At 40.6% G+C, this 25,364-nt stretch overlaps 1 protein-coding gene across 2 annotated transcripts in view; it reads left to right on the plus strand.

Moving 5' to 3' along the window:
- The window catches only part of brip1 (BRCA1 interacting helicase 1), a 243,832-nt gene that overhangs the window by 213,292 nt on the left and 5,176 nt on the right, over positions 1-25,364 (plus strand). For both annotated transcript variants that reach the window (XM_059655417.1, XM_059655418.1), the window contains exons 17-18: positions 13,919-14,031; positions 16,736-16,818. In XM_059655417.1, the coding sequence (XP_059511400.1) occupies positions 13,919-14,031; positions 16,736-16,818 (196 nt within the window). The remainder of the gene's footprint in view (positions 1-13,918; positions 14,032-16,735; positions 16,819-25,364) is intronic.

The raw sequence follows: 25,364 nt of genomic DNA on the forward strand, positions 1-25,364 counted from the left end.
GGCGTGTGAGAACGAGGGGGATCCTCTTTGGGCAGTTATGGCGGGGGCGGGGTGTGAGGGATGTGTTGCAGGAAATGCGGGAGACGCGGTCAAGGGCATTCTCGACCACTGTGGGGGGAAAGTTGAGGTCCTTGAAGAACTTGGACATCTGGGATATGCGGGAGTGGAATTCCTCATCGTGGGACCAGATGCGGCAGAGGCAGAGGAATTGGGAATAGGGGATGGAATTTTTGCAGGAGGGTGGGTGGGAGGAGGTGTATTCTAGGTAGCTGTGGGAGTCAGTGGGCTTGAAATGGACATCAGTTACAAGCTGGTTGCCTGAGATGAAGACTGAGAGGTCCAGGAAAGTGAGGGATGTGCTGGAGATGGCCCAGGTGAACTGAAGGTTGGGGTGGAAGGTGTTGGTGAAGTGGATGAACTGTTCCAGCTCCTCTGGGGAGCAAGAGGCGACGCCGATACAGTCATCAATGTAACGGAGGAAGAGTTGGGGTTTAGGGCCTGTGTAGGTGCAGAAGAGGGACTGTTCCTCTTAAGGACAGTCTGTTTCAGCCTGCAACAGTGGTTAGAGGTGCAGATTAATTCGGTATTAAATGTTCAAAGTTTGTAGCAAGGCCCTAAAACACTTCTAAAAACTCTCAAATCTCCAATTAATGCTGTTATATAATGCATACAATAAAAACTTATCTGAAGTGATAATTATTTATATAATGCCTTTGGTGGCTTCAGAAGATCATCAAAATACTAATTTTGAGAACATTCTTAAGTTTATACCATGAGATAATATGAGTAGATCCAACAAATTTGAAAAATTTAACATTAGCCACCTCTTTTAAGGCCCATAAAGTCCTTTAGAATGAAGGTAATTAGGACCTGAGGACATGTCAGTCCACTGCTCCATGGATAAAATAATGGATATAATACTCTCCACTTGCTTTGATTAGTTAGCTACAAGTACAGTCAAGAAGCTTGACACCATCCAAGAACAGCAGCTTTTTTGATCGGCACCGCATCCATCATCTTCAAAGTTCACTTGTTTCAGTACTGTTGTACAATAGCAGCCGTTTCTGTGGATTGCCACTTTGATGTGGTGGAGAGGCTTGAGTGTTCTGTTGATCCCAAGAGCAACACAATCAGGAGATCTCAATTTTTAGTGGGCCACCCATGACAGTAAGGTCAGAGAGGAGGAACCAGACAAAGCACAATCAGAAACAAAGTCCTCAACAGTGATCTGGGCAGAAGGTACTCATGTGATATCAGTAGCAGTGATGGCAGATGATCCCTGCAACAGTCGAGAGATCCCCAGTCATCAAAGTTTCCTTGACACTCAAACTGAATGGACTTTTTGTCAGGGACCCTGTGTCTGCTGATGTTAAAAGATATCCTGCTCAAGGCATCTACCTAAAAGAATTCAGCACAACACAAGCCCTGCAGCAAGAGGTGTGGGGACAGAATTATGAGAGCTGGATATCCCTAGCTTTGAATTGGCATGTAGAGGGTGGACTTTGACTCAGTGGTTTTGTTCTTAGAATAGAAACAGGAGAGGGCTTTGACAGCTTTCTTCACAAGTGAGCAGCCCTCTTGAGGATACTGAGATAACAAGGTGCAGAGCTGGATGAACGCAGCAGGCCAGGCAGCATCAGAGGAGCAAGAGCTTTCCTGCTCCTCTGATGCTGCTTGGCCTGCTGTGTTCATCCAGCTCTACATCTTGTTATCTCAGATACTCCAACATCTGCAGTTCCTACTATCTCTTGAGGATATTCTCTGCTTACTCTGCATGGGGAAGGGGCTAGAAAAGGCGCCCTAAATATAGTCTGCTCTGGAAAACTGTATCCAATGGACTCATGTACCTGCAGTCTAAATATCAACGTAAAACTCATTCTTGGAACCTAGAATAAACAAACGGCCATGAATTAAGATCTCCATGAAATATCTGCCAGCTGTGTTGTTGGTGATGCAGCTGTAGGATCAGGTTCATCAGCCATGCAAGGATCCTCAGACCCATGACCAGTTACGTGGAATTTCCTAGGTGGACAATCATACCTGTTAATGAGTGACTACTGACAATAACAGTGACAGAGGTGTGTGCCATCTATAAATTGCAGTAACTCCCTTAAGGTCTTTTGCCAGCACTTTCTAAACCCATGATCTCTGCTACCTTAGGCAATTGGAAGTATGGGACACCAACTTTTGCAAGTTCCCTCCAAAGCTGCACATGATTCTGCTTTGGAATTATGGATAGACAATAAATGCTGACATGACAAGCAATGCCCACACCTCTGAAGGATGGAAGAGGAAATATCACTACAACAAGGCTGAGTTTGTGTGACCTTGTTTGGATTTTTTTCATCTGCCATCACTGTACAGATTAAAATAAGTATTGCAAGAAATCAATATGTTTTAATACATTATGCAGCATAGTAGAGTTTACATTCTGTTCCAAGGCAATGGCTTACTTTAGAGTTGAGCCGGTACTCGTAAATTGCTGAAGTTTCACTCTTGTGGCTTATGATATCATCAGTATGATAATACTGGTTGTTTACATATTGCAACAATATATGCTATCATATAAATATAACTAAAGCTGTTCAGTTAAATGTTGAGGGTAAGATTGATATTTGCATTTCTAAAAGATAAATTCTATCATCTATTCAGGATAAATACAGTAGATCTTTGTTGCAATGAGATTTTTGGGAGATAGCCAAATGTTGCACTGCAATAATTAGAAGATTTTATATCCTCTATAAATTATGAACAGTGTAAAATCTGTTTTTGAAATTGTGACATTCATAATAGAATTGGGATTGTTTTTATTGTGGAACAATATTTAGAAGTTTATTCCCATCCATTGTTGTTTTTCCCAATTTTTAGAACTCTTCAAAATTAATAATAGATTCATTCCAGACTGTAGAACATTTAGTAACAGTTGATATGGGGTTACCATTGCCACATCTTGAGTTGAAACCTTAAGTACATTTTCAGGTTCTAAGAAGGTGTCACACACTCTTTATTTCTTTCACCTTATGTTCTACTCATTACGTTATAATTTACCTCACCTTCTTTCTGATCCTTTCAATTGTAGTTGTACCCTGAAGTATTGGACCTGGCGTTTCTCCTTGATTATTCTCCACAGGAAAAAGAAGTAATCTCAGGAGTCCCTGATTTACTACACTAATTCTGATATAGCTGATATTTGCTTGCTTCACAGTTTAAAAGAGGTAGTCTTCCTCGTAGATAGTAGGAACTGCAGATGCTGGAGAATCTGAGATAACGAGGTGTAGAGCTGGATGAACACTGCAGGCCAAGCAACATCAGAGGAGCAGGAAGGCTGATGTTTCCGGCCTAGACCCTTCTTCAGAAATAGGGGAGGGGAAGGGGATTCTGAAATAAATAGAGAGAGAAGGGGAGGCAGATGGAAGATGGATAAAGGAGCAGATAGGTGGAGAGGATACGGACAGGTCAAAGAGGGGGAGATGGAGCCAGTAAAGGTGAGTGTAGTGGGGAGTTGGGGTGGGGGTTGGTCACTGCAGGAAGACAGACAGGTCAGGGAGGCAGAGATGATGCTGTTAGGTAGGAGGTGGGGATGGAGGTTGAGAGAGAGGTAATGGGAACTGCAGATGCTGGAGAATCCGAGATAACAAAGTATGGAGCTGGATGAACACAGCAGGCCAAACAGCATCTTAGGAGCATAAAAGCTGACGTTTCGGGCCTGGCCCCTTCATCAGAAAAGGGGGAGGGGTAGAGGGTTCTGAAATAAATAGGCAGAGAGGGGGGGAGGCGGATCAAAGATGGACAGAGAAGAAGATAGGTAGAGAGGAGACAGACAAGTTAAAGGGGCGGGGATGGAGCCTGTAGAGGTGAGTGTAGATGGGGAGGTAGGGGGTTGACAGGTCAGTCCGGGGAGAATGGGCAGATCAAGGGGGTGGGATGAGGTTAGTAGGTGGGAAATGGGGATGTGGCTTGAGGTGGGAGGAGGGGTTAGGTGAGAGGAAGAACAGGTTAGGGAGGTCCCTAACCTGTTCTTCCTCTCACCCATCCCTTCCTCCCACCCCAAGCCGCACCTCCATCTCCTACCTACTAACCTCATCCCACCTCCTTGACCTGTCCGTCTTCCCTGGACTGACCTATCCCCTCCCTACCTCCCCACCTATACTCTCTCCACCTATCTTCTTTTCTGTCCATCTTCGGTCCGCCTCCCCCTCTCTCCCTATTTATTCCAGAACCCTCACCCCATCCCCCTCTCTGATAAAGGGTCTAGGCCCGAAATGTCAGCTTTTGTGCTCCTGAGATGCAGCTGGGCCTGCTGTGTTCATCCAGCCTCACATTTTATTATCTTGGATTCTCCAGCATCTGCAGTTCCCATTATCACTGAGACAGGCTGGGCTGGTTTTGGGATGCAGTGGGGGGAGGGGAGATTTTGAAGCTTGTGAAATCCACATTGATACCATTGGGCCGCAAGGTTCCCAAGTGGAATATGAGTTGCTGTCCCTGCAATCTTTGTGTGGCATCATTGTGGCACTGCTGGTTGAGTTGGGAGGAGTGGATAAGTGGGGAAAAAGGACGGACAGTTTAGGGAGCCAGGGACGAGCTGGGCTGGTTCTGGGATGCAGTTGGGGGTGGGGAGATTTTGTATCTTGTAAGACCATAAGTCATAGGAGTGGAAGTAAGGCCATTTGGCCCATCAAATCCATTCCGCCATTTAAATCATAGCTGATGTGAAGTCCATTTTGATACCATTGGGCTGCAGGTTTCCCAAACAAAATAAGAGGTCCTGTTCCTGCAACCTTTGGGTGGCATCATTGTGACACTGGAGGAGGCCCAGGATGGACAGGCCGTCCAAGGAGTGCAAGGGGGAGTTGAAGTGCTTCGCGACTTGGAGGTGCAGTCATTTGTCATAAACCAGGAATAGGTGTTCCACAAAGCAGCCTCCAAGCCTCCGCTTAGTTTCCCCGAGAGGAGGCCACATCGAGAACAGCGGATGTAGTATGCCACATTAGCAGATGTGCAGGTGAACATTTGTTTGATGTGGAAGGTTTTCTTGGGGCCTGGATTGGGGGTGAGGAGGGAGGTGTAGGGGCAGTTGCAGGGAAAGTCTCTGGAGGTGGGGGAGCTGGTGGGAAGTGTGGATGGACAAGGGAGTCACGGAGAGAGTGGTCCCTCCGCAAGGCAGATAAGGGTGGGAAGGGAAAAATGTCTTTGGCAATTGGGTCAGATTGCAGATGGCGCAAGTGCCGGAGGATGATGCATTGGATCCGGACGTTGGTGGGATGGTACATGAGGACGAGGGGACTCAGTTTTTGTTGTTATTGTGGGCAGGGTCTGTGAGGGATGAGTTGCGGGAAACATGAGAGATATGGTCAAGGGCATTTTCGACCACAATGGAGGCTAAGTTGCGGTCCTTGAAAAGCGAGGACATCTGGAATCATCTTGGGAGCAGATATGGCAGAGGCGAAGGAATTGGGAATAGGGGGAATATTCTCAAATCCTTCACCTCTGCTGCATCTGCTCCCGAGATGAGACATTCCACTCCCTGACATACTCCTGGGTAAACTGTATCTGTTGTTCCCGATGTGGCCTCCTGTACATGGGGGAAACCAGGCAGAGGCTTGGAGACCACTTTATGGAACACCTACGTTCAGTTCACGACAAACGACTGCACCTCCCAGTCATGAACCACTTCGACTCCCTCTCCCACTCATTGGATGACATGTCCATCCTGGGCCTCATCCAGTGCCAGAACAATGCTACCCAAAGGTTGCAGGAACAGCAACTCATATTTTCGTTTGGGAACCCTGCAGCCCAATTGTATCAATGTGGACTTCACAAGCTTCAAAATCTCCCTGCCCCCGACTGCACCGCAAAACCAGCCCAGCTTATCCCTGCCTCCCTAAGCTGTCTGTCCTTTCTCCCACCTATCCACTCCTCCCACCTCAACCCCCAACCCCACCTCCTACTTACCAGCCTCATCCCCGCTTCCTTGACCTGTCCGTTTTCCCTGGACTGACCGACCCCCACCCTAACTCCCCACCTACACTTACCTTTGCTGGCTCCATCCCCGCCTCCTTTACCTGTCCATCTCCTGTCCACCTATTTGCTCCTTTATCCATCTTCCATCCGCCTTCCCTTCTCTCTTATTTATTTCAGAATCCCCCTCCCCTCCCCTATTTTTAGAGAAGGATCCAGACCCAAAACGTCAGCTTTCCTGCTCCTCTGATGCTGTTTGGCCTGCTGTGTTCATCCTGCTATTTGCCTGGTTTGAGACTTAAGACTGACCAGTTGATTGTTATTGCTGCATCTCCATACCAATTATGGCCCTGTCAATAATTGCCTCTTTTAACAGTGTATGAAGGTCTATTTCTGGAATCCTTGTTCTGATGAGTGTGATATAAAACACTTCAACTTCTAGTCTCCTTTCAGCAATTTTCATGTCAATAACTCCTTTTTTCCCTATATTGTCTTTCCTGAGACCTTACTTCCTGTTTGAGCATAATCCGTTGGATACACTTCCAAGAAGCTGGCAATGTGTAAATACTCAAGTAAGTATCTGCAGATTGATTGTTGGTTCTGATTTTCTCAAACAGATTTCACTCGAGATGCACCCACGTACATGAACGTTCCAACTGAAGTTGCCATTTAACAGTGAGAATCAGTGTTGATTTACTGTTCCTGTAACTCAAGGGCATTGCAGTCAATTATGACTTGCTGTCTTTGCTGTGTGATCATTGTACAGGATGTCTTAGGATCTATTTGACAAAACAAAATACAGATTTATACCCTCTGGCATTTCGATGAGCACATTTTCATTTTCAGTAGTTATGTGAATTAACGTGGTCAAAATTATCAACCAATATGTAGCAAATCCTGTGTTTTCCCAATAGCAAATTACCCTTGAATAAATCACAACAAACCTTTTTCTTTTTAAAACATCAAATTCGTTGTATTCGTGAATAGGTAACCATGTAACTTCTAAATGATTGTGTTAGCAACTATATGGAACATTTAAATGAAAAGATATACTTTCAAGAAGCTATGTTAATGTGAGCAGAAGAGCCATTATTATGATCCGATTTGTAAATAATGGCCAACAGGAGTGTTTTTTTGATGGGCATTTTATGTCAAAAGAATATTTATTTACGATTCTAAAAAGGCTGATGTGAACAGTGAATAATCATTTCTTGTTTATTTGAGCTCTACGGACAGATTTCCTTCTTTGTCAGTCAGCCATTGCAATTTTTATAATTATTAATCTGTTGAGTACATAAGCACTTTTTAGCTTTGAAAGCACCCATGATTTCTATCACATAACATTTACAAAATTGTTTACTATGGATTTCTGAAGCAGAATATTTTAATGTAGAATTATTGAATTGTGTGGAACACATTTTTTTTTCAGTCTTCTGCTTTGATAAATTAATAAAAAAGCATCCTGGTAAAATCCTCTGCTGTTATGATTTTATTTCTCAGTTAACATTTCTGCCCACCTTTGTCATTTGTATTGTTTTAGTGTAAAGGGCAAGGAACTTGTTTTGCACAGTAGACCTGGATGCCTTAATCGTAAATGTAGTCGGTTAGATATTAGTGATAAAATGTGGAAGCTCTCACCAAAGATTTTGAGCCAAGTTGCTGGTTGATAATTGTAAATGTAAATTCCATTTTCTGATATGGGTAACGGGCGTCATTAATGGATAGTTTTCTGGACAAGCCCCAGCTAAATCTAGGTGTGGGATTAATTTACTTCATTAATAGAAACCTTTTGATTTTGAGTGCAGTATGCTAAATGTTTATAGCACATAGATTGCAGCAGTTCAAGCAGACAACTCAGCGCCACCTTCTCGAGGATAATTAGGGATGGGCGATAAATGCTGGCCAAATGAGTGAAACTGAAGTCTCACAAATTAACTTTTAAAATGGTGCCATGTTTGAGTCCTTTATGTTTGTTATAAGAATGAAAAGTTTTATCACACGTTAAAACAACTTGAGGTAAATTGAATCAAATGATTTAATAAATCTGAAAGAATTGTAAATAGAACTAGGGATAAGACATGAGAAGTGCAATTAGAAACAGTTGTTCTCTTGAAGGATTATCATTTGTATATGTAAACAGCTTTTCACTATATCTTAATTCTGACCAATTTGTAACTCTTAATATATGTTCCTGTGCTGGCTGAAATGCCTTTTCGTTGTTCATTTGTTCGGTTTATGTGGAGCATTTTGAAATTGCTTCTTAATTCTCAAAGCATTATCATTCCACATTGGACTATAGACTCCTGATGTTTGTTGAGCTGAGGATTATGGACTGATTTGTATGAAAGCATATTGGAATCGGTGTAAAGCATATTAAAATGAATGTGGCATCTAAACTTCATGGTTGCTTGATTTCTGCCTAGTTTATTTGTATATGCTTGTTTGATTCAAGTTTCTTGAAATAAGCATTAAATACATTGCATTGTTGTTCTGTGCAGCATTAAAATGCAAATATCCTTATAACAGAATCAAATTTAAAGTGACAAGTTTGTGGAAAGATATAGACCCAGATTTTGCAGTTGTAATGATGTTGAAATTGTCAACTTCCTCTGTCATTACTCTGTAAAATGGTCAGTGACTTCGGGGATCCAAACATGTAAATTTAAGATGTGGAATTCCAGAGGTTGCAGGGAGGATTCTTTGCTCCTCCACAGACTGTGTCAGTGACACAAATTAAAATATCATTTTTCTATAGTTCATGATGTGTCAGATTCTTTCATGTTCATTCCTTAGTCATTATTTTGCGGTCTGTAAAGTTATGCAACAACAGTGACTATTGAAATGTGCATGTTACTCCTGATTTATTGCCTATGCAAAATCATCATTTATCTGGCTGCTTACCCTACTTGAGAGCAACACTGATTGTATAAGACAGAGATTCTCCCTACAACTGGTTCTAGAATTAAAATAACATTGGAAAAGACTAATTCTACACCACTGCTTGTTCGATCTTTTGGACAGCTTTTTTTGAGATTGGTGGTGAGCACCAGCAGTTTCAATTGAATGCAAAATTCACACTTTTACTATCGTATGGTATTCAATATGAATTAGTTTTGATCATTTAGTTTTCCCATGTGGAGAAGAAGAGGATGAGCACCACATATCTTTGTGATTTTATATATTTTATTTACTGTTAACAGTTAATACATCTGTTATTCACTCTACTGGCGTGCTGAAAGCCTGCACTTTGAGAAAGCAAATCAACTTCTGTAACTCAATATATAAATCATAATCTCTATATCAATGGTCACAGTGAAAGTTTCTGCATATTTTAATCTGGAATGAAGAGCATTAGCTGTCAGCAGTATTTTGGTAACAAGTTCTACTTTAATCACTCTTTATTTCAGTATTTTCAGCATGTCATCTTGAAAGTGGTCTTTGAAGCAATCTTAAAAATCACTTGCATTTTAAAGCTTTGTTTCTTGGAGCTCTGTTGTATTTTGAATCAGTTTTTCTTCAAAACTAGCACTTGTCTTTCACAAGTTCATCAGACAGGGAGAAATTTGTTGAATCTTACAGTATGAGTCAGGTTGTATATTAGTGAATAATTTTCTCCAAAATCAAACATTATTTTGATATAAATCTAACATCCAGTGTAAGATAGTGCATTAGTCTGCTTCCTAAGTTGCACTGATGAGCTTTATACCTGTTGGATAGTAAAATTGTGTGTCATCAAATCTTTAGTTCATTCTCTTTCATTGTTACTGATTTCAACTTCACTTTTATAAATATAGCTGTGGGAAGTATGAGAAGTTTGGAAAAGGAAACACCCTAGCACCATCACTTGTTACAAATGACACACGGACTCTCATGAGGTCACATGCTTTACATATCCTATTCTTCACAAATTCCAACCTTCTGTATAAGATGTTTGCCATGACTACACACTCTCCTAAACATATTCAAAAGCCTACTGTATTGAAGGCAAGTATAATGATGAGCAGTTTTACACATGTGTGATGTTTCTTTGAAAATATTACAGATGTTTAGCCTCCTCCTTATGTTGACATTATTACTAATTAAAATTTGAACTGTACCTAGTTGGACGTTTGCTTATGGTTGTAAGTGGCAGTGGTAGTGCTAAAATAATTCCACACTCACTCAGCAAAGCACAACCCTGTCATTTATGCTTTCATAATTAATATCTTTATGATATATCAAATTTATTAGCAAATATATTCATTTTGGACTGTAATCACTTGTTTTACTAAGCAAATGTAGCAACCACTTTGCACACCGGTTCCAGTGTGAGGTTATCCATTTTGGTCAGAGGAGTGGAAAGGCAACTAATTATCTAAATGAAGAAAAACTTCAGGATGTTTCAGGCAGTTTGACCTGGATATCATCATGAATTGCAAAAAATTAGTATGCAGGTGCGGCACGTAGTAAGGAAGGTAAATGGAATGTTGGCATTTATTATTAAAAGAACAGATATTAAAAATAGAGAAGTGTTGCTGCTACTGTACCAGGCTTTGGTGAGACTATACCTGGAGTATTGTATACAATTTTGTTCACTTGTTTGAGGAGTGATATAGTTACATTGGAGGCATTTCAGAATAGGTTCACTAGATTGATCCCAGGGATGAGGGGTTTGTCTTAATAAGAGCGATTGAACAGTTTAAGCCTATACTCTGTGGAGTTAGAAGAATGAGAGGTCTGATTGATGTATATAGGATGCTAACTGGGATTGAGAAGCTAGCTGTAGAGAGAGGAAATCTTGAACAAGAGGTCATAAGTTTAGGATTAGGGGTAGCAGATTTAAAATAGAGATGAGGAGAAATTACTTCTCCCAAAGGGTCATGACTCTGTGGGAATGATCGCCCCAGAGTTTGGTGGATGCTGGGACACTGAATAAATCTAAGGAAGAGATAGATTTTAATCAGTAGTCTCATGAAGCGTTATGATGAGCAGGTAGGAACCTGGAATTGAGCTGAGATAAGATCAGGCATGATCTTACTAAATGGTGAAGCAGGCTTAAGAGGCAGCATTGCCTTCTCCTGCTCCTAGTTCTTATACTCTCATGAAGGCAATAAATGAAAAGTAGCTCTTGACCTGAAACACACACATTATTTCTGTCTGCATGGATGCTGCCAGACCTGCTTAACATTTCTAGTATTTTCTGTTTTTATTGCAGATTTCCACCACCATACTTTTGAAATGAAGAAGCTAATTTTTGTTCTGGTGATTTTGATCATCAAGTGAATGTTGGCCCCCAGTCATTTTTTTTTCAAAGTCCAGGCAGACAAGTTATACCCTAATATCTTTTGTGTAACATGGCATTTTCTTACAGAACAGCATTCATAGTATCCTCACAGTATAGAAACAGGCCATTCAGCCCATTGTGTCTTCACCGACCCTCCGAAGAGTATCCCACCCAGACCCATCCCTTACCCTATCCCTGGTACCTTACATTCCTCATAGCTAACCTACCTAACCTGTACATCTTTGGACCGTGGGAGGAAACCCGCGCACACACAGGAGGAATGTGCAAACTCCTCACAGACACTCACCCAATGCTGGACTCAAATCCGGGTCCCTGGCGCTGTGAAGCAACAGTACTAACCACTGTGCTGTCCCACTGTGCCACTCACTTAGTAATACTGCACTGAAATGTCAACTTAGATAGTGTGCTTAAGATTTGAAGTGGGGCTTGATAGAAAATATTGTAGTTCAGACAAGAATGCTAGCAGAGAACCAAGCTGACATTCAGTTAGCAATTTCCAAATAATTGTTGGCTTCCAGTAAAGAGAGAACTTGTTAACAGGATGGCACGCAGTTAGGCAATAACACCTTTCATTTCAGGAAAGCTAAAAACTACAAAATTTTCAAAAAGTTCAAAATTAGACTTAAAAGTAACGCATGAAAGATGCTGAAATGGGTTAGGGTGACAGGAAAAGACAAACAGCTTTACCTTGCTGGAAGATCGCAACATTAGTCTCTCACTAGATGGTCCTTTGAATTAGGTAGGGCAGTTGTTTATAAGCAGTGAGAAGGTTGATGTGGTATTTAAAAATAAATGTTTATAGTAAATCATTGTACGTATGCATTCATAGTATACTGTTTGAATTTTCCTTTAAGATAAACTGTTCTGAGAAATCAGCATACGCAACTCACTTCACCCAGCTGTGCATAATCAAGGCACTGCTATCTGCTAGGGCGAAATTACACTTGAGCTTGAACATTGACAAAGCAATTTTGGCTTTCCAGAATATTCTCCTTCCTTCAGCTGTTAGACTAAATACAACGCAGTGCGACTCTACTTTTGGACTTGGCAGCAGAAGATAATTTGAATTGATTGTGAATTGTCGATTTTTGAGAAACAAGCATAGGTAAAAATTGAACTACTTAATGCAAATGCACATTGTTGCCTCTAAATTTTAATGTGTTAATATGATGCAATTCACAATTCTGCAACAAAATTTTAAACACACTGAATACAAAATTGAAGTACATTACTCATCGTCTTTTCATTACATTTAAATGTTTTGTGTGTTTAAATACTGTGAATACGTAGCAAATTTCTTCCGATGATCTATTTTAGCCCTTTACCACATCTCTTTTACCTCCCATTCCCAAAAGGAAATTCAATTGCCTTTCTTAAAAATGTGTCTATAAAATTCATGCATAATTCTCACTTGAACAGCTTAGTTTGGCATCATACACTTGCACTTCTAATTTGTAAAAGAATTACGAAGCTCAAAGTGATGCAGTTGAATGAACATGAAATACCTGAGAAACACTCACATTGGTTAACACTGAGGACTGAGCAATGGAGCCGAAGGAATGATCTACAGACCTTTAGTGACCTTTCAACCCATTTGTGCATTTGAACTTGTATACTTAAAAAAAGAATATCATTAATTGCTTTGACAAGACATCCACAAAGAAGTCTGGAAAGTAGGTTTCAAGTGAGTAAAAGAAAAATCAATGCAATATATCCCCTTATTGCTCCCTTTCCTCTCTCTCACTCTCTCTCTCTTTTTCTCTCTTTCCCCACCCCATTCTCTCTCTCTCTCTCCTTCTCCCTCTCTTTTCCATCTCCACCCATCTACTCACTTCTTCCACACATACATCACCATCCCCTGTTTTCAGTATATATACTACCTTTTCCTAGGTACTATCTTCTGAAGAAGGGTCGCTGGACTCAAAATGTTCGTTCTGTTTTCTCTCCACAGATGCTGCCAGACTTGCTGAGGTTGTCCAGCAATTTCTGTTTTTATATATCCCTTTTATTGACTTAACGTTGTGATGCAGTTTTTAAAGTCCAGTCATTTGTTGTGTGGCAACGTTCTTTTTTTTTTATTCTTTCATGGCATGTGGGCATTGCTGGCTACGCCAGCATTTGTTGACCATCATTAATTGTCTTTCTTATGGTGGTGGTGAAGTGCCTTTTTGCACACCTGCAGTTCATGTGCTGTTGGTACACCCGTAGTGTTACTGGGGAGTCCCAGTGACAGTGAAGGAACATCATACAGTACCAAGTCAGGAAGAATGATGTATCTTGGAAGAAATCGTGCATCTGGTAGTGTTCCCCTGATCTGCTGCTCTTGTTCTTAAAGGTGATAGAGTTTGCACATTTGAGGAGTATTGTTGAAGCCATGTGAGACTGTTTCTACCTTTTGTTGCCCTATTCATCCTGAGTTGAGTTTCAGTCCCAAGCTCTCTTCACTATGAAGACTGTCTACTTCCAATTCTGCTGATAATGAAATTCTGGGATGCAACAAAAAGTTATTGAGACATTGAGCAGATTATGCAGCATCTCTCAAGAGAACCCAAGTCATCAACTGCTGCATGATTTCTTTGTTTATTTAGTCTTGAATGAAAGTTCAGCCTTGCTATACAAGCTTTGACAATTTTAATGAGCAACTGTTTATTTGTGTCTGTTGTTCCTCTCTAGGTTGAACTAAAACGGAAATATAATGACCAGCATTCGCGAACACGTGGTTTGCTTCCTGGTAGTCAGTGGTATGAAATTCAGGCATTTCGAGCTCTGAATCAAGCCCTGGGCAGGTAAAAGTTCATAAGTCAAAGAAGTTCCCCAATCTTCCAGGCTTTTGTGGTGGAGACAATGATGTTCTGGGGGTTCTAGTCTGTTAAATGAATCTAGTTTCTAGAAGGGGAACTCTAACAAATCTCCTGTGAGGCAATAAATTGGACTTGGTAGAGCATGTACTTGATAGAACAGCTTTGGAGTAGGCTATTTGATGATTTTGTATCAAATGTACAATATAGATAATAAATTTGCACCAATATCAATACCTTGATTTTAGGAATGAATTAGGATCATAGTCCATAAGTGTTTGTGTGAATGTATTTTGATTGACTATGGTGTTGAAGCTCAAGAAATTATGCCAAAACTTTGGATGGAGTACTAGCCAGCCTATGTCAACAATCTATGGTTTGCACAATTATCCTGGTACCTATTTACCTATTGCAAAGTAATTTATACTATACAAGAAATGCACTGCATAGGTAAATTTTCCAGGATAAGTTCCCATAGAATAATTTTTTCACCTGGCTACATTTTTCTTCGAACAAATCACTTGTTGCTGAGGTACATATAGGTGACTTGTTTCCAGCTGTCTTCAATACTCCGAAGATTGTACTTGGGAATACAACAAAGCATTCACCCATTAATTTTCAACCCGATTAAGAGGATTTCTGATTAGAATAATTTTCAATAGTGCTGCAGCAAATTCAATTTGAATCAAGTAATAATGGTCTCCATGAGGCAATCAACTGGAATCCTTTTGAAATTGTGGGTTAACTATCAGTTTCTCCAGTGAATCAAAGACTAAAGGAGGATTAAAATAATTAATGAATTCAAGTCACTTGAGCCTTGGAAAGTTTCATAGCTTCAAAAGTGTGTTCATTCTATTTGAAATAATTGTGTCCAATTTGGTAGTGTTTTGATCACTCTCTTTCCAAATTGCATTTTCCATATTTTGATTCATTTGCATATACCTTCTTCCTGCCTTAAGAGGAAGTGTTGTGTCATCTGCAGTGTGCTCTGTAAGGTAGAATTTGCCTCCTTTCAGTGGAAAACTAGTAGTGCTCAACATACATTTATATAAATAGTTGTTTGATAGTGTAAAACTTGAGTATTATTGGAAGAAAGGACACATTTTGCCAAAGCCTTCACCTTGTACTCATGTAGACAATTGCAAGGACACCAATTCGAGGATTGAGTGAATTCAGCTAGTTTCATTTGTCCACCAACATTTGACACTAATTGGGTTGTGTCTGTGAATTATATCAGAGCCACAGGAGAGTTAAGGCAGTTTGATAATGCGCATCACGCCCTTCCAAAACCATGATGTTCATTGGGTTCTGGCATATTGCAATATCTCCATTTGCTTTATTCAAGATGGCAAAAATTCAGCTTCACTCTAATGTTAGTGCTGAAAAGGCCAGTAGGGTTGGAGGTGATTACCCATCTTTTGGATGATTCCATCCCATATGCAACTTTACATACAACCTAGCAGAAACAAAAGAGAAAACCATGGGGCAAGTTCAGGAGCCCTAAAAAAAACCCTCTGGTTGATCAGCTGACCCAAAAAGTATTTAACTGGTGAGGTACCAAGATAATAAAATGTGAGGCTGGATGAACACAGCAGGCCAAGCAGCATCTCAGGAGCACAAAAGCTGACGTTTCGGGCCTAGACCCTTCATCAGAGAGGGGGATGGGGGGAGGGAACTGGAATAAATAGGGAGAGAGGGGGAGGCGGACCGAAGATGGAGAGTAAAGAAGATAGGTGGAGAGGGTGTAGGTGGGGAGGTAGGGAGGGGATAGGTCAGTCCAGGGAAGACGGACAGGTCAAGGAGGTGGGATGAGGTTAGTAGGTAGCTGGGGGTGCGGCTAGGGGTGGGAGGAAGGGATGGGTGAGAGGAAGAACCGGTTAGGGAGGCAGAGACAGGTTGGACTGGTTTTGGGATACAGTGGGTGGGGGGGAAGAGCTGGGCTGGTTGTGTGGTGCAGTGGGGGGAGGGGATGAACTGGGCTGGTTTAGGAATGCAGTAGGGGAAGGGGAGATTTTGAAACTGGTGAAGTCCACATTGATACCATATGGCTGCAGGGTTCCCAGGCGGAATATGAGTTGCTGTTCCTGCAACCTTCGGGTGGCATCATTGTGGCAGTGCAGGAGGCCCATGATGGACATGTCATCAAGAGAATGGGAGGGGGAGTGGAAATGGTTTGCGACTGGGAGGTGCAGTTGTTTGTTGCGAACTGAGCGGAGGTGTTCTGCAAAGCGGTTCCCTCCCCCCATCCCCCTCTCTGATGAAGGGTCTAGGCCCGAAACGTCAGCTTTTGTGCTCCTGAGATGCTGCTTGGCCTGCTGTGGTCATCCAGCCTCACATTTTATTATCTTGGAATCTCCAGCATCTGCAGTTCCCATTATAACTGGTGAGGTACTATTGTTTTCCAGGGTGATCTGCTCTTAGTTTTCATGTGTGATCATCCCTTTTGTAGAATAATATTTGTATCACCTCATTGAATTAGTGTAAGGAAAATTGTGTGCAGCTACTTCTAGGATTGTCTTCCACAAGGTCATTACCTTAGGAAATGTAAAGCTTATGACTGTCTAATCACACTCAGGATCAGAAATGGATGAATATTACTGTCTATGTTAAAAACTAGAAGTATTATATATAATGGAGTAGTGCATCTTTTATCAAAAGAAGCAGCATTTTATAACTATGTTCATTCACTTAGGTGTATTCGACATAGGAATGACTGGGGAGCACTGATCCTAGTTGATGACAGATTTGGAAATAACGCCAAAAGATATATAGCTGGTAAGGTACTATTGCCAAGTCCTTTAATATTTATGTTATTAAACTAATTAGAAATTGGTGAGCTCTGAATTTCTTTAGAGCTTATTCAAGCTGCGTGGGATGGTTATTGTTCTGTATAACATACAGCAATTGATCAAAGTTATCATTTGATAGTGTGTTATTGGTAGAGGTTAAGGAAGATGCTGTTCTTCAGATGCTGTGGAAATTATATATTTTTTCTTACAATGTCATATCCTGTTCGTTTTTTTAGGCTATTGATTTTTTGTTAGTGGTCATGTTTCATCCTCCGCAGATAAGGCAGATATGAGTGCTTTGCTCATTGGTTTCTGCCAATGCCATATTGAAACAGGATGAAGGTTTTCTTTATCCATTCATTGGTGGTGGGTGTACCTGGCTGGCCAGCAACTGTTCTGAGTTAGGATTAAACTAAGGAAATATGTTTTCATTCAAGAGGTTGTGAATTTTTGCAGTTTATCAATTATATTTAAAACGATTTTTGGATCTAAGGAAACCAAAGAATATAAAATATTTGGCAGGTAAGTTGTACCAAAGTAGCATATACAATCATGATCTTTTTGAATGGTGGAGCAAACCTGAGCAACTGTCTTGACGAACACCTGCTCCTCTTTATTATGAAACTGTCAGCTAGCAGGAGAATGAATTCCCCTTTGTTTTGCTTTTGCCCTTACAGGAATTCAGCAGCTGTCTACTTCATGACTGCTGTGTGGTAGCTGATTCGAAGTCAGAAGTTGTTGTTCTGAGAATCTAATCTCATGTTTGTGCATCACCACTCTATGATCCAGCGCATTAAATCAATGTTCTAAAATGTTTGTATACTACCCTATTTTGTAACAGAAATAAATAGATGGTGCAACACATTAAAGTATCAATTTGTTCGAATATGCAGTATTCAGAGTGCAGATTCAGAACCAGAAATTCATATACATTAAGCCTTACTGTTGAGATAAGGAAGTCATCAGGGACGGAGTGCTTAAACCAAATCATTTCGAGCTGCTTTCAGGTTTGTTATTCATGGCTTGGAAATATTTGGTATTGTTTTACTATATCATCAAATGAGTTTGAGATAGAGATTTGTGAACATGGCTTTTCAAGACACAAAGCTGAATTCTATTGTACTGTTCTATATATGTATTAACTCAAGTCACTGGGCCTCTGTGTTTTATCATGAACTTACTTTAGAATATGGTATCAGTGTTATAGATACATTTCCACAATAATCTATTTTTTCAAGTAGCCAATTTCTCAAAATTAAAAAAAGTACTCTACATTGTGAGTTGCCAATCTTGTATGAAATTGAAGATCTGAATCTGCTTAAGTTGTTCAATTGTTCCTCCGGAGAAATTACAGAAACTTACAGGCATTGTGAAGGAAGGTGATTGCTGCTGGATTAGTTAGATAAGTTGTGTGGGTTGGTAGAATATTGATCAAAAAATCGAATATTTGTTTAAATTGATAAAATAAAGCATTCTCTTATTTTTCCAACATTTAAAATTGCTGGACCAAATGGGTAACTTGCTCTAAAATGTTGCATAAAAATTCTGGATGTAAAATTACTGCCCTTTTGTCACTGGATGGTGCTATAACTCTGTTTTGGCATTCAGATATTGAAGATAATGCGAACCAGCTGCTTGAGATATGACTGGACTATAAAAATTTTATTTGCATCAGATTCTTAAGTAATGCTGCTGTTGCTTGCCAATACAGCAGAATTTAGCTAAAAACACAGATTTATGCAGTGTGTGTTATACTTCAGTTTAGCCACATTAACCTTTTTCTGTGCTGAATAATGTTGTGTGATTAACAGAGCAAATGGAATGATCTAATACTTTAAGAGTTAAGGAAAAAAGTTCCTAGTGTGCCCATGAGTGTTGCACTTGTAAAACTTTATAGAGCACATGAGCACCTGTAAATTTTTAGAGGGTACATTCAAGTGAAGTGTTATGATTTTTAGAATTCCATACATTTGAAATACAGTCAACAAGAAAAGTTTCTCAAATGCAGAGGGGGAGCTAGGAGATTGAACAATTTTACAAAAGGTTTGTTAGGCCACTATTCTTGTTTCTGAATTTTTTTCTCACCTTATTTATGCCCTTTTAGCACTATGCATATTTCCTAAACTACTTCCAATGTGCTTGTGAGTCAGGCAGTGACCTCCTACTTGCCTTCTACCCCCTCCATGTGAGAAAATGTAAAAGTAAATCTCTCTTCACTGTTCCAGTGTCTTGGCTTCAACTTCAAAAAGCACCCCATAATACATAAGTGTGTTGTTTTCATTTCCTACACCATATTTTCTTGAGGGCTTTCTGAGTCACCTACCAATTAGTGCTGAATAATAGGCCTTTTTATGCAATGGATTCAAGCACGAAGAACTGGATTGACTCTGTCTCAGCTCAATTCAGTTAGAACCTTTCAAGAAAAATTTTCATTCCATTAGTAAAGCTGAAGTCCCAGCCTGAATATGAAATGTAAAAGGGCGGTGTTTAAAGCCCACAGCACCCGGATGCATCTATGGATGTTCTATGTTCTATGTTCTGGATGCTTTTGTTTTAAATTATAGTGAGACGTAAGCTTCTAAAATTTGGCACTTTATTTAATGCATGATTTCAAGAGTTCATCTTGTTCCCAGATTTGGGAATTAAACAAACATTATTCCATGGCTTTATCACCATTTATCAACTCTTGGAAAGCTGCATTTGACATAAAAACCACGTGTAGCTCTGGTTGAAAAGAACTATGAATTACGACTGTGACACTCCAAATAGATAAATAAACTCCAACACTTGCTTGAGTCCAGATAATGACCACATAGGTCAAGAATCAAGGGGACAGCCATTGCTGTTGAATTGAATACTAATAAGCACAATGTCGTCAAAATGGCAAGGAAGAAAATTTTTAAGAAAAGAATAGGGTGGATTAAATGTTTAGAAGTCACTTGATGAAATGACGTGTTGTTTGGTAGTACATAACTTGACTTTGCTGAAAAACGGCATATTTTTGTACTGACACTTTTGTTTTTCAATCATCAGGACAATTCACAAGATCAAGATTCACAACAGTTCAAGGAGAAGATCAATATTTATATTGCTTTCGAAGAATACTTAAAGGTTAACAAGTAGACTTTGATTGGTAGAGGTGTTGCTGTGGACAGTGCACCAATTAAAGATGATTGTCTATTAATGCCAATTTTAGTTTAAATTTTCAATCAGGCAGTTTGAGAAATTGCCCTGAGAAATGAACCAACAAATCTCTGTCACATATTTTGTTGAGTTGAAACATTACAATGTGTGTACATGTTATATTTTTCTGCAAAGAATAGGCCTGTGCATTAATATATGTAGCTTCCTGTGTCTTGTCATCGTTGGTTGTCATCTTAATTCTTCACATACTCGTGATTATCCAGCAAATTTTCAAATGCAGCTTATGTTGGATATTGTGTAGTATGTTTTACAAACGTGAGCTGCTTAAATGTAGTGAGGACCTTTATTGTTGTGAAAAGCCAAAAGGAAATGCTGTTTTGGTAAGTGTTGGTAAGATCCGGGCAAATGCAAGGTGATGCATTTTGGAAGATCAAATTCAAGGGTGATCTGTACAGTAAATGGAAAAGTCCTGGGGAAAATTGATGAACAGAGAGATCTAGGTGTTCAGGTCCATGGTTCCCTGAAGGTGACAACGCAGGTCAATAGGGTGGTCAAGAAGGCATATGGCATGCTTTCCTTCATTGGGTGGGGTATTGAGTTCAAGAGTTGGCAGGTCATGTTGCGGTTGTATAGGACTTTGGTTCGGCCACATTTGGAGTACTGTGTACGGTTCTGATCGCCACATTACCAAAAGGATGTGGATGCTTTGGAGAGGGTGCAGAGGAGGTTCACCAGGATGTTGCCTGGTATGGAGGGTGCTAGCTATGAAGAGAGGTTGAATAGATTAGGATTATTTTCATTAGAAAGACAGAGATTGAGAGGGGACCTGATTGAGGTCTACAAAATCATGAGGGGTATAGACAGGGTGGATAGCAAAAAGCTTTTTCCCAGAGTGGGGACTCAATTACTAGGGGTCATGAGTTCGAAGTGAGAGGAGGAAAGTTTAAGGGAGATATGCGTGGAAAGTTCTTCACAGAGGGTGGTGGGCACCTGGAACGTGTTGCCAGCGGAGGTGGTAGATGCAGACATGTTAGCGTCTTTTAAGATATATTTGGACGGGTACATGGATGGGCAGGGAGCAAATGGACACAGTCCGTTAGAAAATAGATGACACGTTAGACAGCGGATCTTGATCGGCGCAGGCCTGGAGGGCCGAAGTGCCTGTTCCTGTGCTGTAGGTTTCTTTGTTTCTTTGGGACATGAAGCCTGCACATCTGGCATCTCACCAGGGCTGAAGTTTGTATGATGATAGGATATGTGCTGAACATTCTGAAGACTGTTCATTTGTATCGAATTGCAAATCTCTTTAGCTGTTTGCAACAATAAAGATATTGGCTATCTCCAAGTGGTTAGCACATTCAAAAATCACAACAGAGTGTTTAATATTAGATGGGAATCTGCAGTTGGTCAGCATTTGCTGGATAGTGCTGAGTGTACAAAGAATTATGCTGGCAACCAATTTTGGATTATCGGTGGCCTCATCGTGTAGCTCATTTGTGTGTATTGAAGCTACATATATTAATATTACAGAGCCCTGTTCTTTGCAGATAGAAAGGAGATGTACATGCAGTACAGTCTACCTCAACAAAATAGGTTCATTTCTCAAGGCAATTCCTTGACCAATCAGAGTCAACCTACACAGTGTAAAATATAAACAATGCCTGACTATTAACTGTTATTCAGCGTTAATTGTCGCATTCTCCAAAGTAACACTTCTACCTATCGGAGCCTACTTGCCAACCAATCAGTACTCACCTCTCATGCAGTATAATTGTTGGTTTTCCTCTTGAATTAACATTATTGTGAATTGCCCTGATGAGATGAAAAACTTTGTTGAAATGTGCCTTGTTTTAGGCAATACCCAAAGAAATAAATAGCACTGCATGTGAGCTTAGGGGGAGAAAGGGGACACAAACTGATGTGACAAATAATACTTCCATGATTGTAAGTCTGTGTGAAATAAATGGTAGTGCTTCATTAAAGAGTTTAAAGAACAACTTGAACAGTCAACTCTCCTACCTGCCTCCCTACTGAGAGTGGCTGATGTACCACAGCTCAGAATTGTAGTCTGGTGCATTGTAAGACTCCTTAATAGAGCACTACAACACAAAAGTGCTTGACTGTCAAGACATCTATTGGGGATGCCTGAGATGCTAAAATAGAGGGAAATATAGATGTTCACTGCCTGTGTATTGCAGTTGGCTAAGTCACTGCACACCTTTTTACTCAAGGTGGCAAGTGCCAGCTTTCTGGTGTTTTGCAGTGCACCTTAATTATTTCCAGATAATGGATGCTGTTGTTCAAATTTGCTAACTATTGTGGATGTGTCCCTCCTCTCCTCTGTGCTGAGTTTTCACGCTGACAACTGTTTCTTCCCTCGCTCTCTCCTTCCCACACTAACCTGTTTTACTCTCACTCCACTGTGTTTCTGTGCTGATCTCTCCTCTTCCTTGTCAATTGTAGCATATCTATTACATTTTCTGCACTAGTGCTGTATACGTGGAAGCTCATTCATGTTCATTTCTATTACTCCTGTGGCAGTGTTGATCATTTTCATCTTTTCTCATTTCCACCTTGGTAAACATTGCCAAATTCACCTTATGTCTCAGCTCATCAGCTGCTGAATGCTTCAGTAATACTCTTGTTACTTCTTGACTTGACCATTCCCCCCTAGCCTGCCACAATCTGCTATTCGTAAACTTGAGGACATCCAAATTTTTGCTGCTTTTGTTTTAACTTGCTCAGTCCTGTTCATCTAATACCTTTGTGTTTGTTGACTTGTATTTGCTCCCATTTAACCAAAGTCTTGATTTTAAAGTTGTCATCTTTGTTTTCAAATTCCTGCCACTGCCTTTACCCCTCTTTGTCTCTGTAATCTCCTCCAGCCTTACAATTTTCCAAGATATCTGAGTACATATAACAAAGGTCTCTTGTTCATCCTCCGTTTTTATCTTGCCACTGTACCTCCTGCTGCTTATACCATAAGCTCTGGAAATCCATCTCTAATTCCTTAACTATCACAAGCATGCCCTGTACATATCGAAAATATTCAACAGGTAAGAGGAGATTAGTGGTCATTCCATCAAAAATGTACTTTTCATGGTAACCAACAAAGATGTTAACACTGGACCTAGAGGGCATGCTATGTCACACCATCTATTTGGGTGTACATGGTATGATTGAAACTGAACTCAACTGCACAAGTTGCTCAGTTCGTGAATTAAATGACACAGATTCAAACATGGTGATGCATCTAGATTGACTTGATATAGTGACACTGTGTAAATGTCAGTGGCTTCTTTGAGTGGTATGTTGGTAAATAAATTAACAATGTTGAAAAAAAACATGCTGCTGCTTTCATTTTGTGGGATCTTTGTGTGGTCTTCATGTATGTGAAATCCACAGTTGCATCGCAGAATTTCTTTATCCAGCTTAATAAACTCAATGTTGAAACAAATACTGCAGATGCTGGAATTGATACTGAAAACAAAAAAATAGAGGTAATCACAGGGAATCAGATAGCATCCATGGGGAGAGAGCAAGTTAATGTTTCAAGTCTAGATGACTCTTCAGAGCTGGAGGAGACAGCACTTATGCTATAGTTTGCAGGGGGTGTGTTTGTGGAGAAGACACGTTGATAGTTCAGAATACGTGATCAGAATGTGAGAATGGCAGAACAATGGTTGTCCCTGCCAGTCTTGAAAGGACAGTAACTAGGATGGAGTGAGGCGAGGACATGATAACAAGCTAAAAGAAAGGGAAGCAATGGTTCACAATTTAAAGGTGTTGAACTCAATATTAAGTCCATAAGGCTGTAAAGTGCCTGATCTGAAGACGAGATGTTGATACTGCAGTTTGCGCTGTGATTCACGGGAACACTGCAGTATGCTGAGGACAGACATATGGGCATGCGAGCAGGACACTGTATTAAAATGACCAGCTACAAGAAGTTCGGGATCTTGCTTATGCACAGACCGAGATGTTCCGCAAAGTGGTCATCCAGTCTGTGTTTAGTTTCTCCAGTGTAGGTCAGGTCACATTGGGTGCAGTGAATACAATATCCAAGATGGGAGGAGGTGCAGGTGAAATACTACTTCACCTGGAAAGACTGTTTAGACCCTTGGATGGTGAGCAGGAGGAGGTGAAAGGGCAAGTTACATGGGAAGATACCGTTGAGAGGAGCGATGGTATTGGTGGTTGTAAAATGGACTGAGGGAATGATCCCTGCAAAATGCAGATGGGGGAGTGAGGGGAAGATTTCTTTGGTGGTGGCATTCTGCTGGAGTTGTCTGAAATGGCAGAGAATGATCCTTTGAATGCAGAAACCGGTGGGATGAAAAGTGAAGACAACAGAAACCTGATCATGCTATTGTGAGTGATGGAAAGGAGCAGGGGTGAAAGCACAAGTGATGGGTCAGATTGAGGGCCCTGTCAACCACAGTGGGTGGGAAACCACGGCCATGGAAGAAGCAAGCCATATGTCGGCAGCGCTGTTTTGGAAGTTGGCATCATCCGAACAGATGTAATATAGGCAAAGGAACTGGGAGAATGGGATGGAGTCTTTGTAGTCCACTGACTCCCATAGCTACCTTGACTACAGCTCGTCATGCCCCACATCCCAGTAAAGGCCTGTATTCGCTGATCGATCTGCACATTGGGATTCCGACAATCCCATGCACTACAAGATCAATCTTATTGGCAGCCTCACGAGTAGTGCCCTAGCCATCTTCTGATCATGTAAACTTGATGCTGTGACAAGGCATTTCAAAACTGTCCAGCATTATTTAGATTCCCTGATCAAATCATTACTTGGTGCATATTGTGAAAATTCTTGAATTTGTCCACGACTTTTAACCCTGAGTGGTGCCCATTCTTCCTCAAGTTACCTGGAAGGGTATGATTGTTTCAAAGGTTTGAGCAGGGCTAAAGCTGGCTATATAACTTCACTTCTATGTGGTAAATCCACAATGGTTTTCTCCACCAACAGAATGTTGTCATTAAGCCAAAAAGATATTCTACCTATCTCAGAAATGTGATGAGTTTCACTGCCAAAGTGATTTCAGATAAGTAGGCTATATGTCTCAATGACTGGCAGACCATATCTAACAACACATCCCGGTAACCATTTATAGTGAGCATCATGCTGGTTTTCTGCTCAACCGGACCATACTTGCAGACTTTTAAAAAGTACGTCCATGATTAAATGTGATTCTGCTATTGAAAATTGCTTATTAAACAATTCAGACCATGCTAACAATTACACTGGAGAGAAATTGGATTGTCAGTTGGACTTGGAATGTGATGTATTTGCATTTGCTAGAAGCTACATACATAAATTGGACTATGTAGGCAAAAGGAATTTGTACCTACATCTAACCTTTTGCAAAA

Source organism: Stegostoma tigrinum, chromosome 27, assembly GCF_030684315.1.
Source record: "Stegostoma tigrinum isolate sSteTig4 chromosome 27, sSteTig4.hap1, whole genome shotgun sequence".
NCBI lineage: Eukaryota > Metazoa > Chordata > Chondrichthyes > Orectolobiformes > Stegostomatidae > Stegostoma > Stegostoma tigrinum.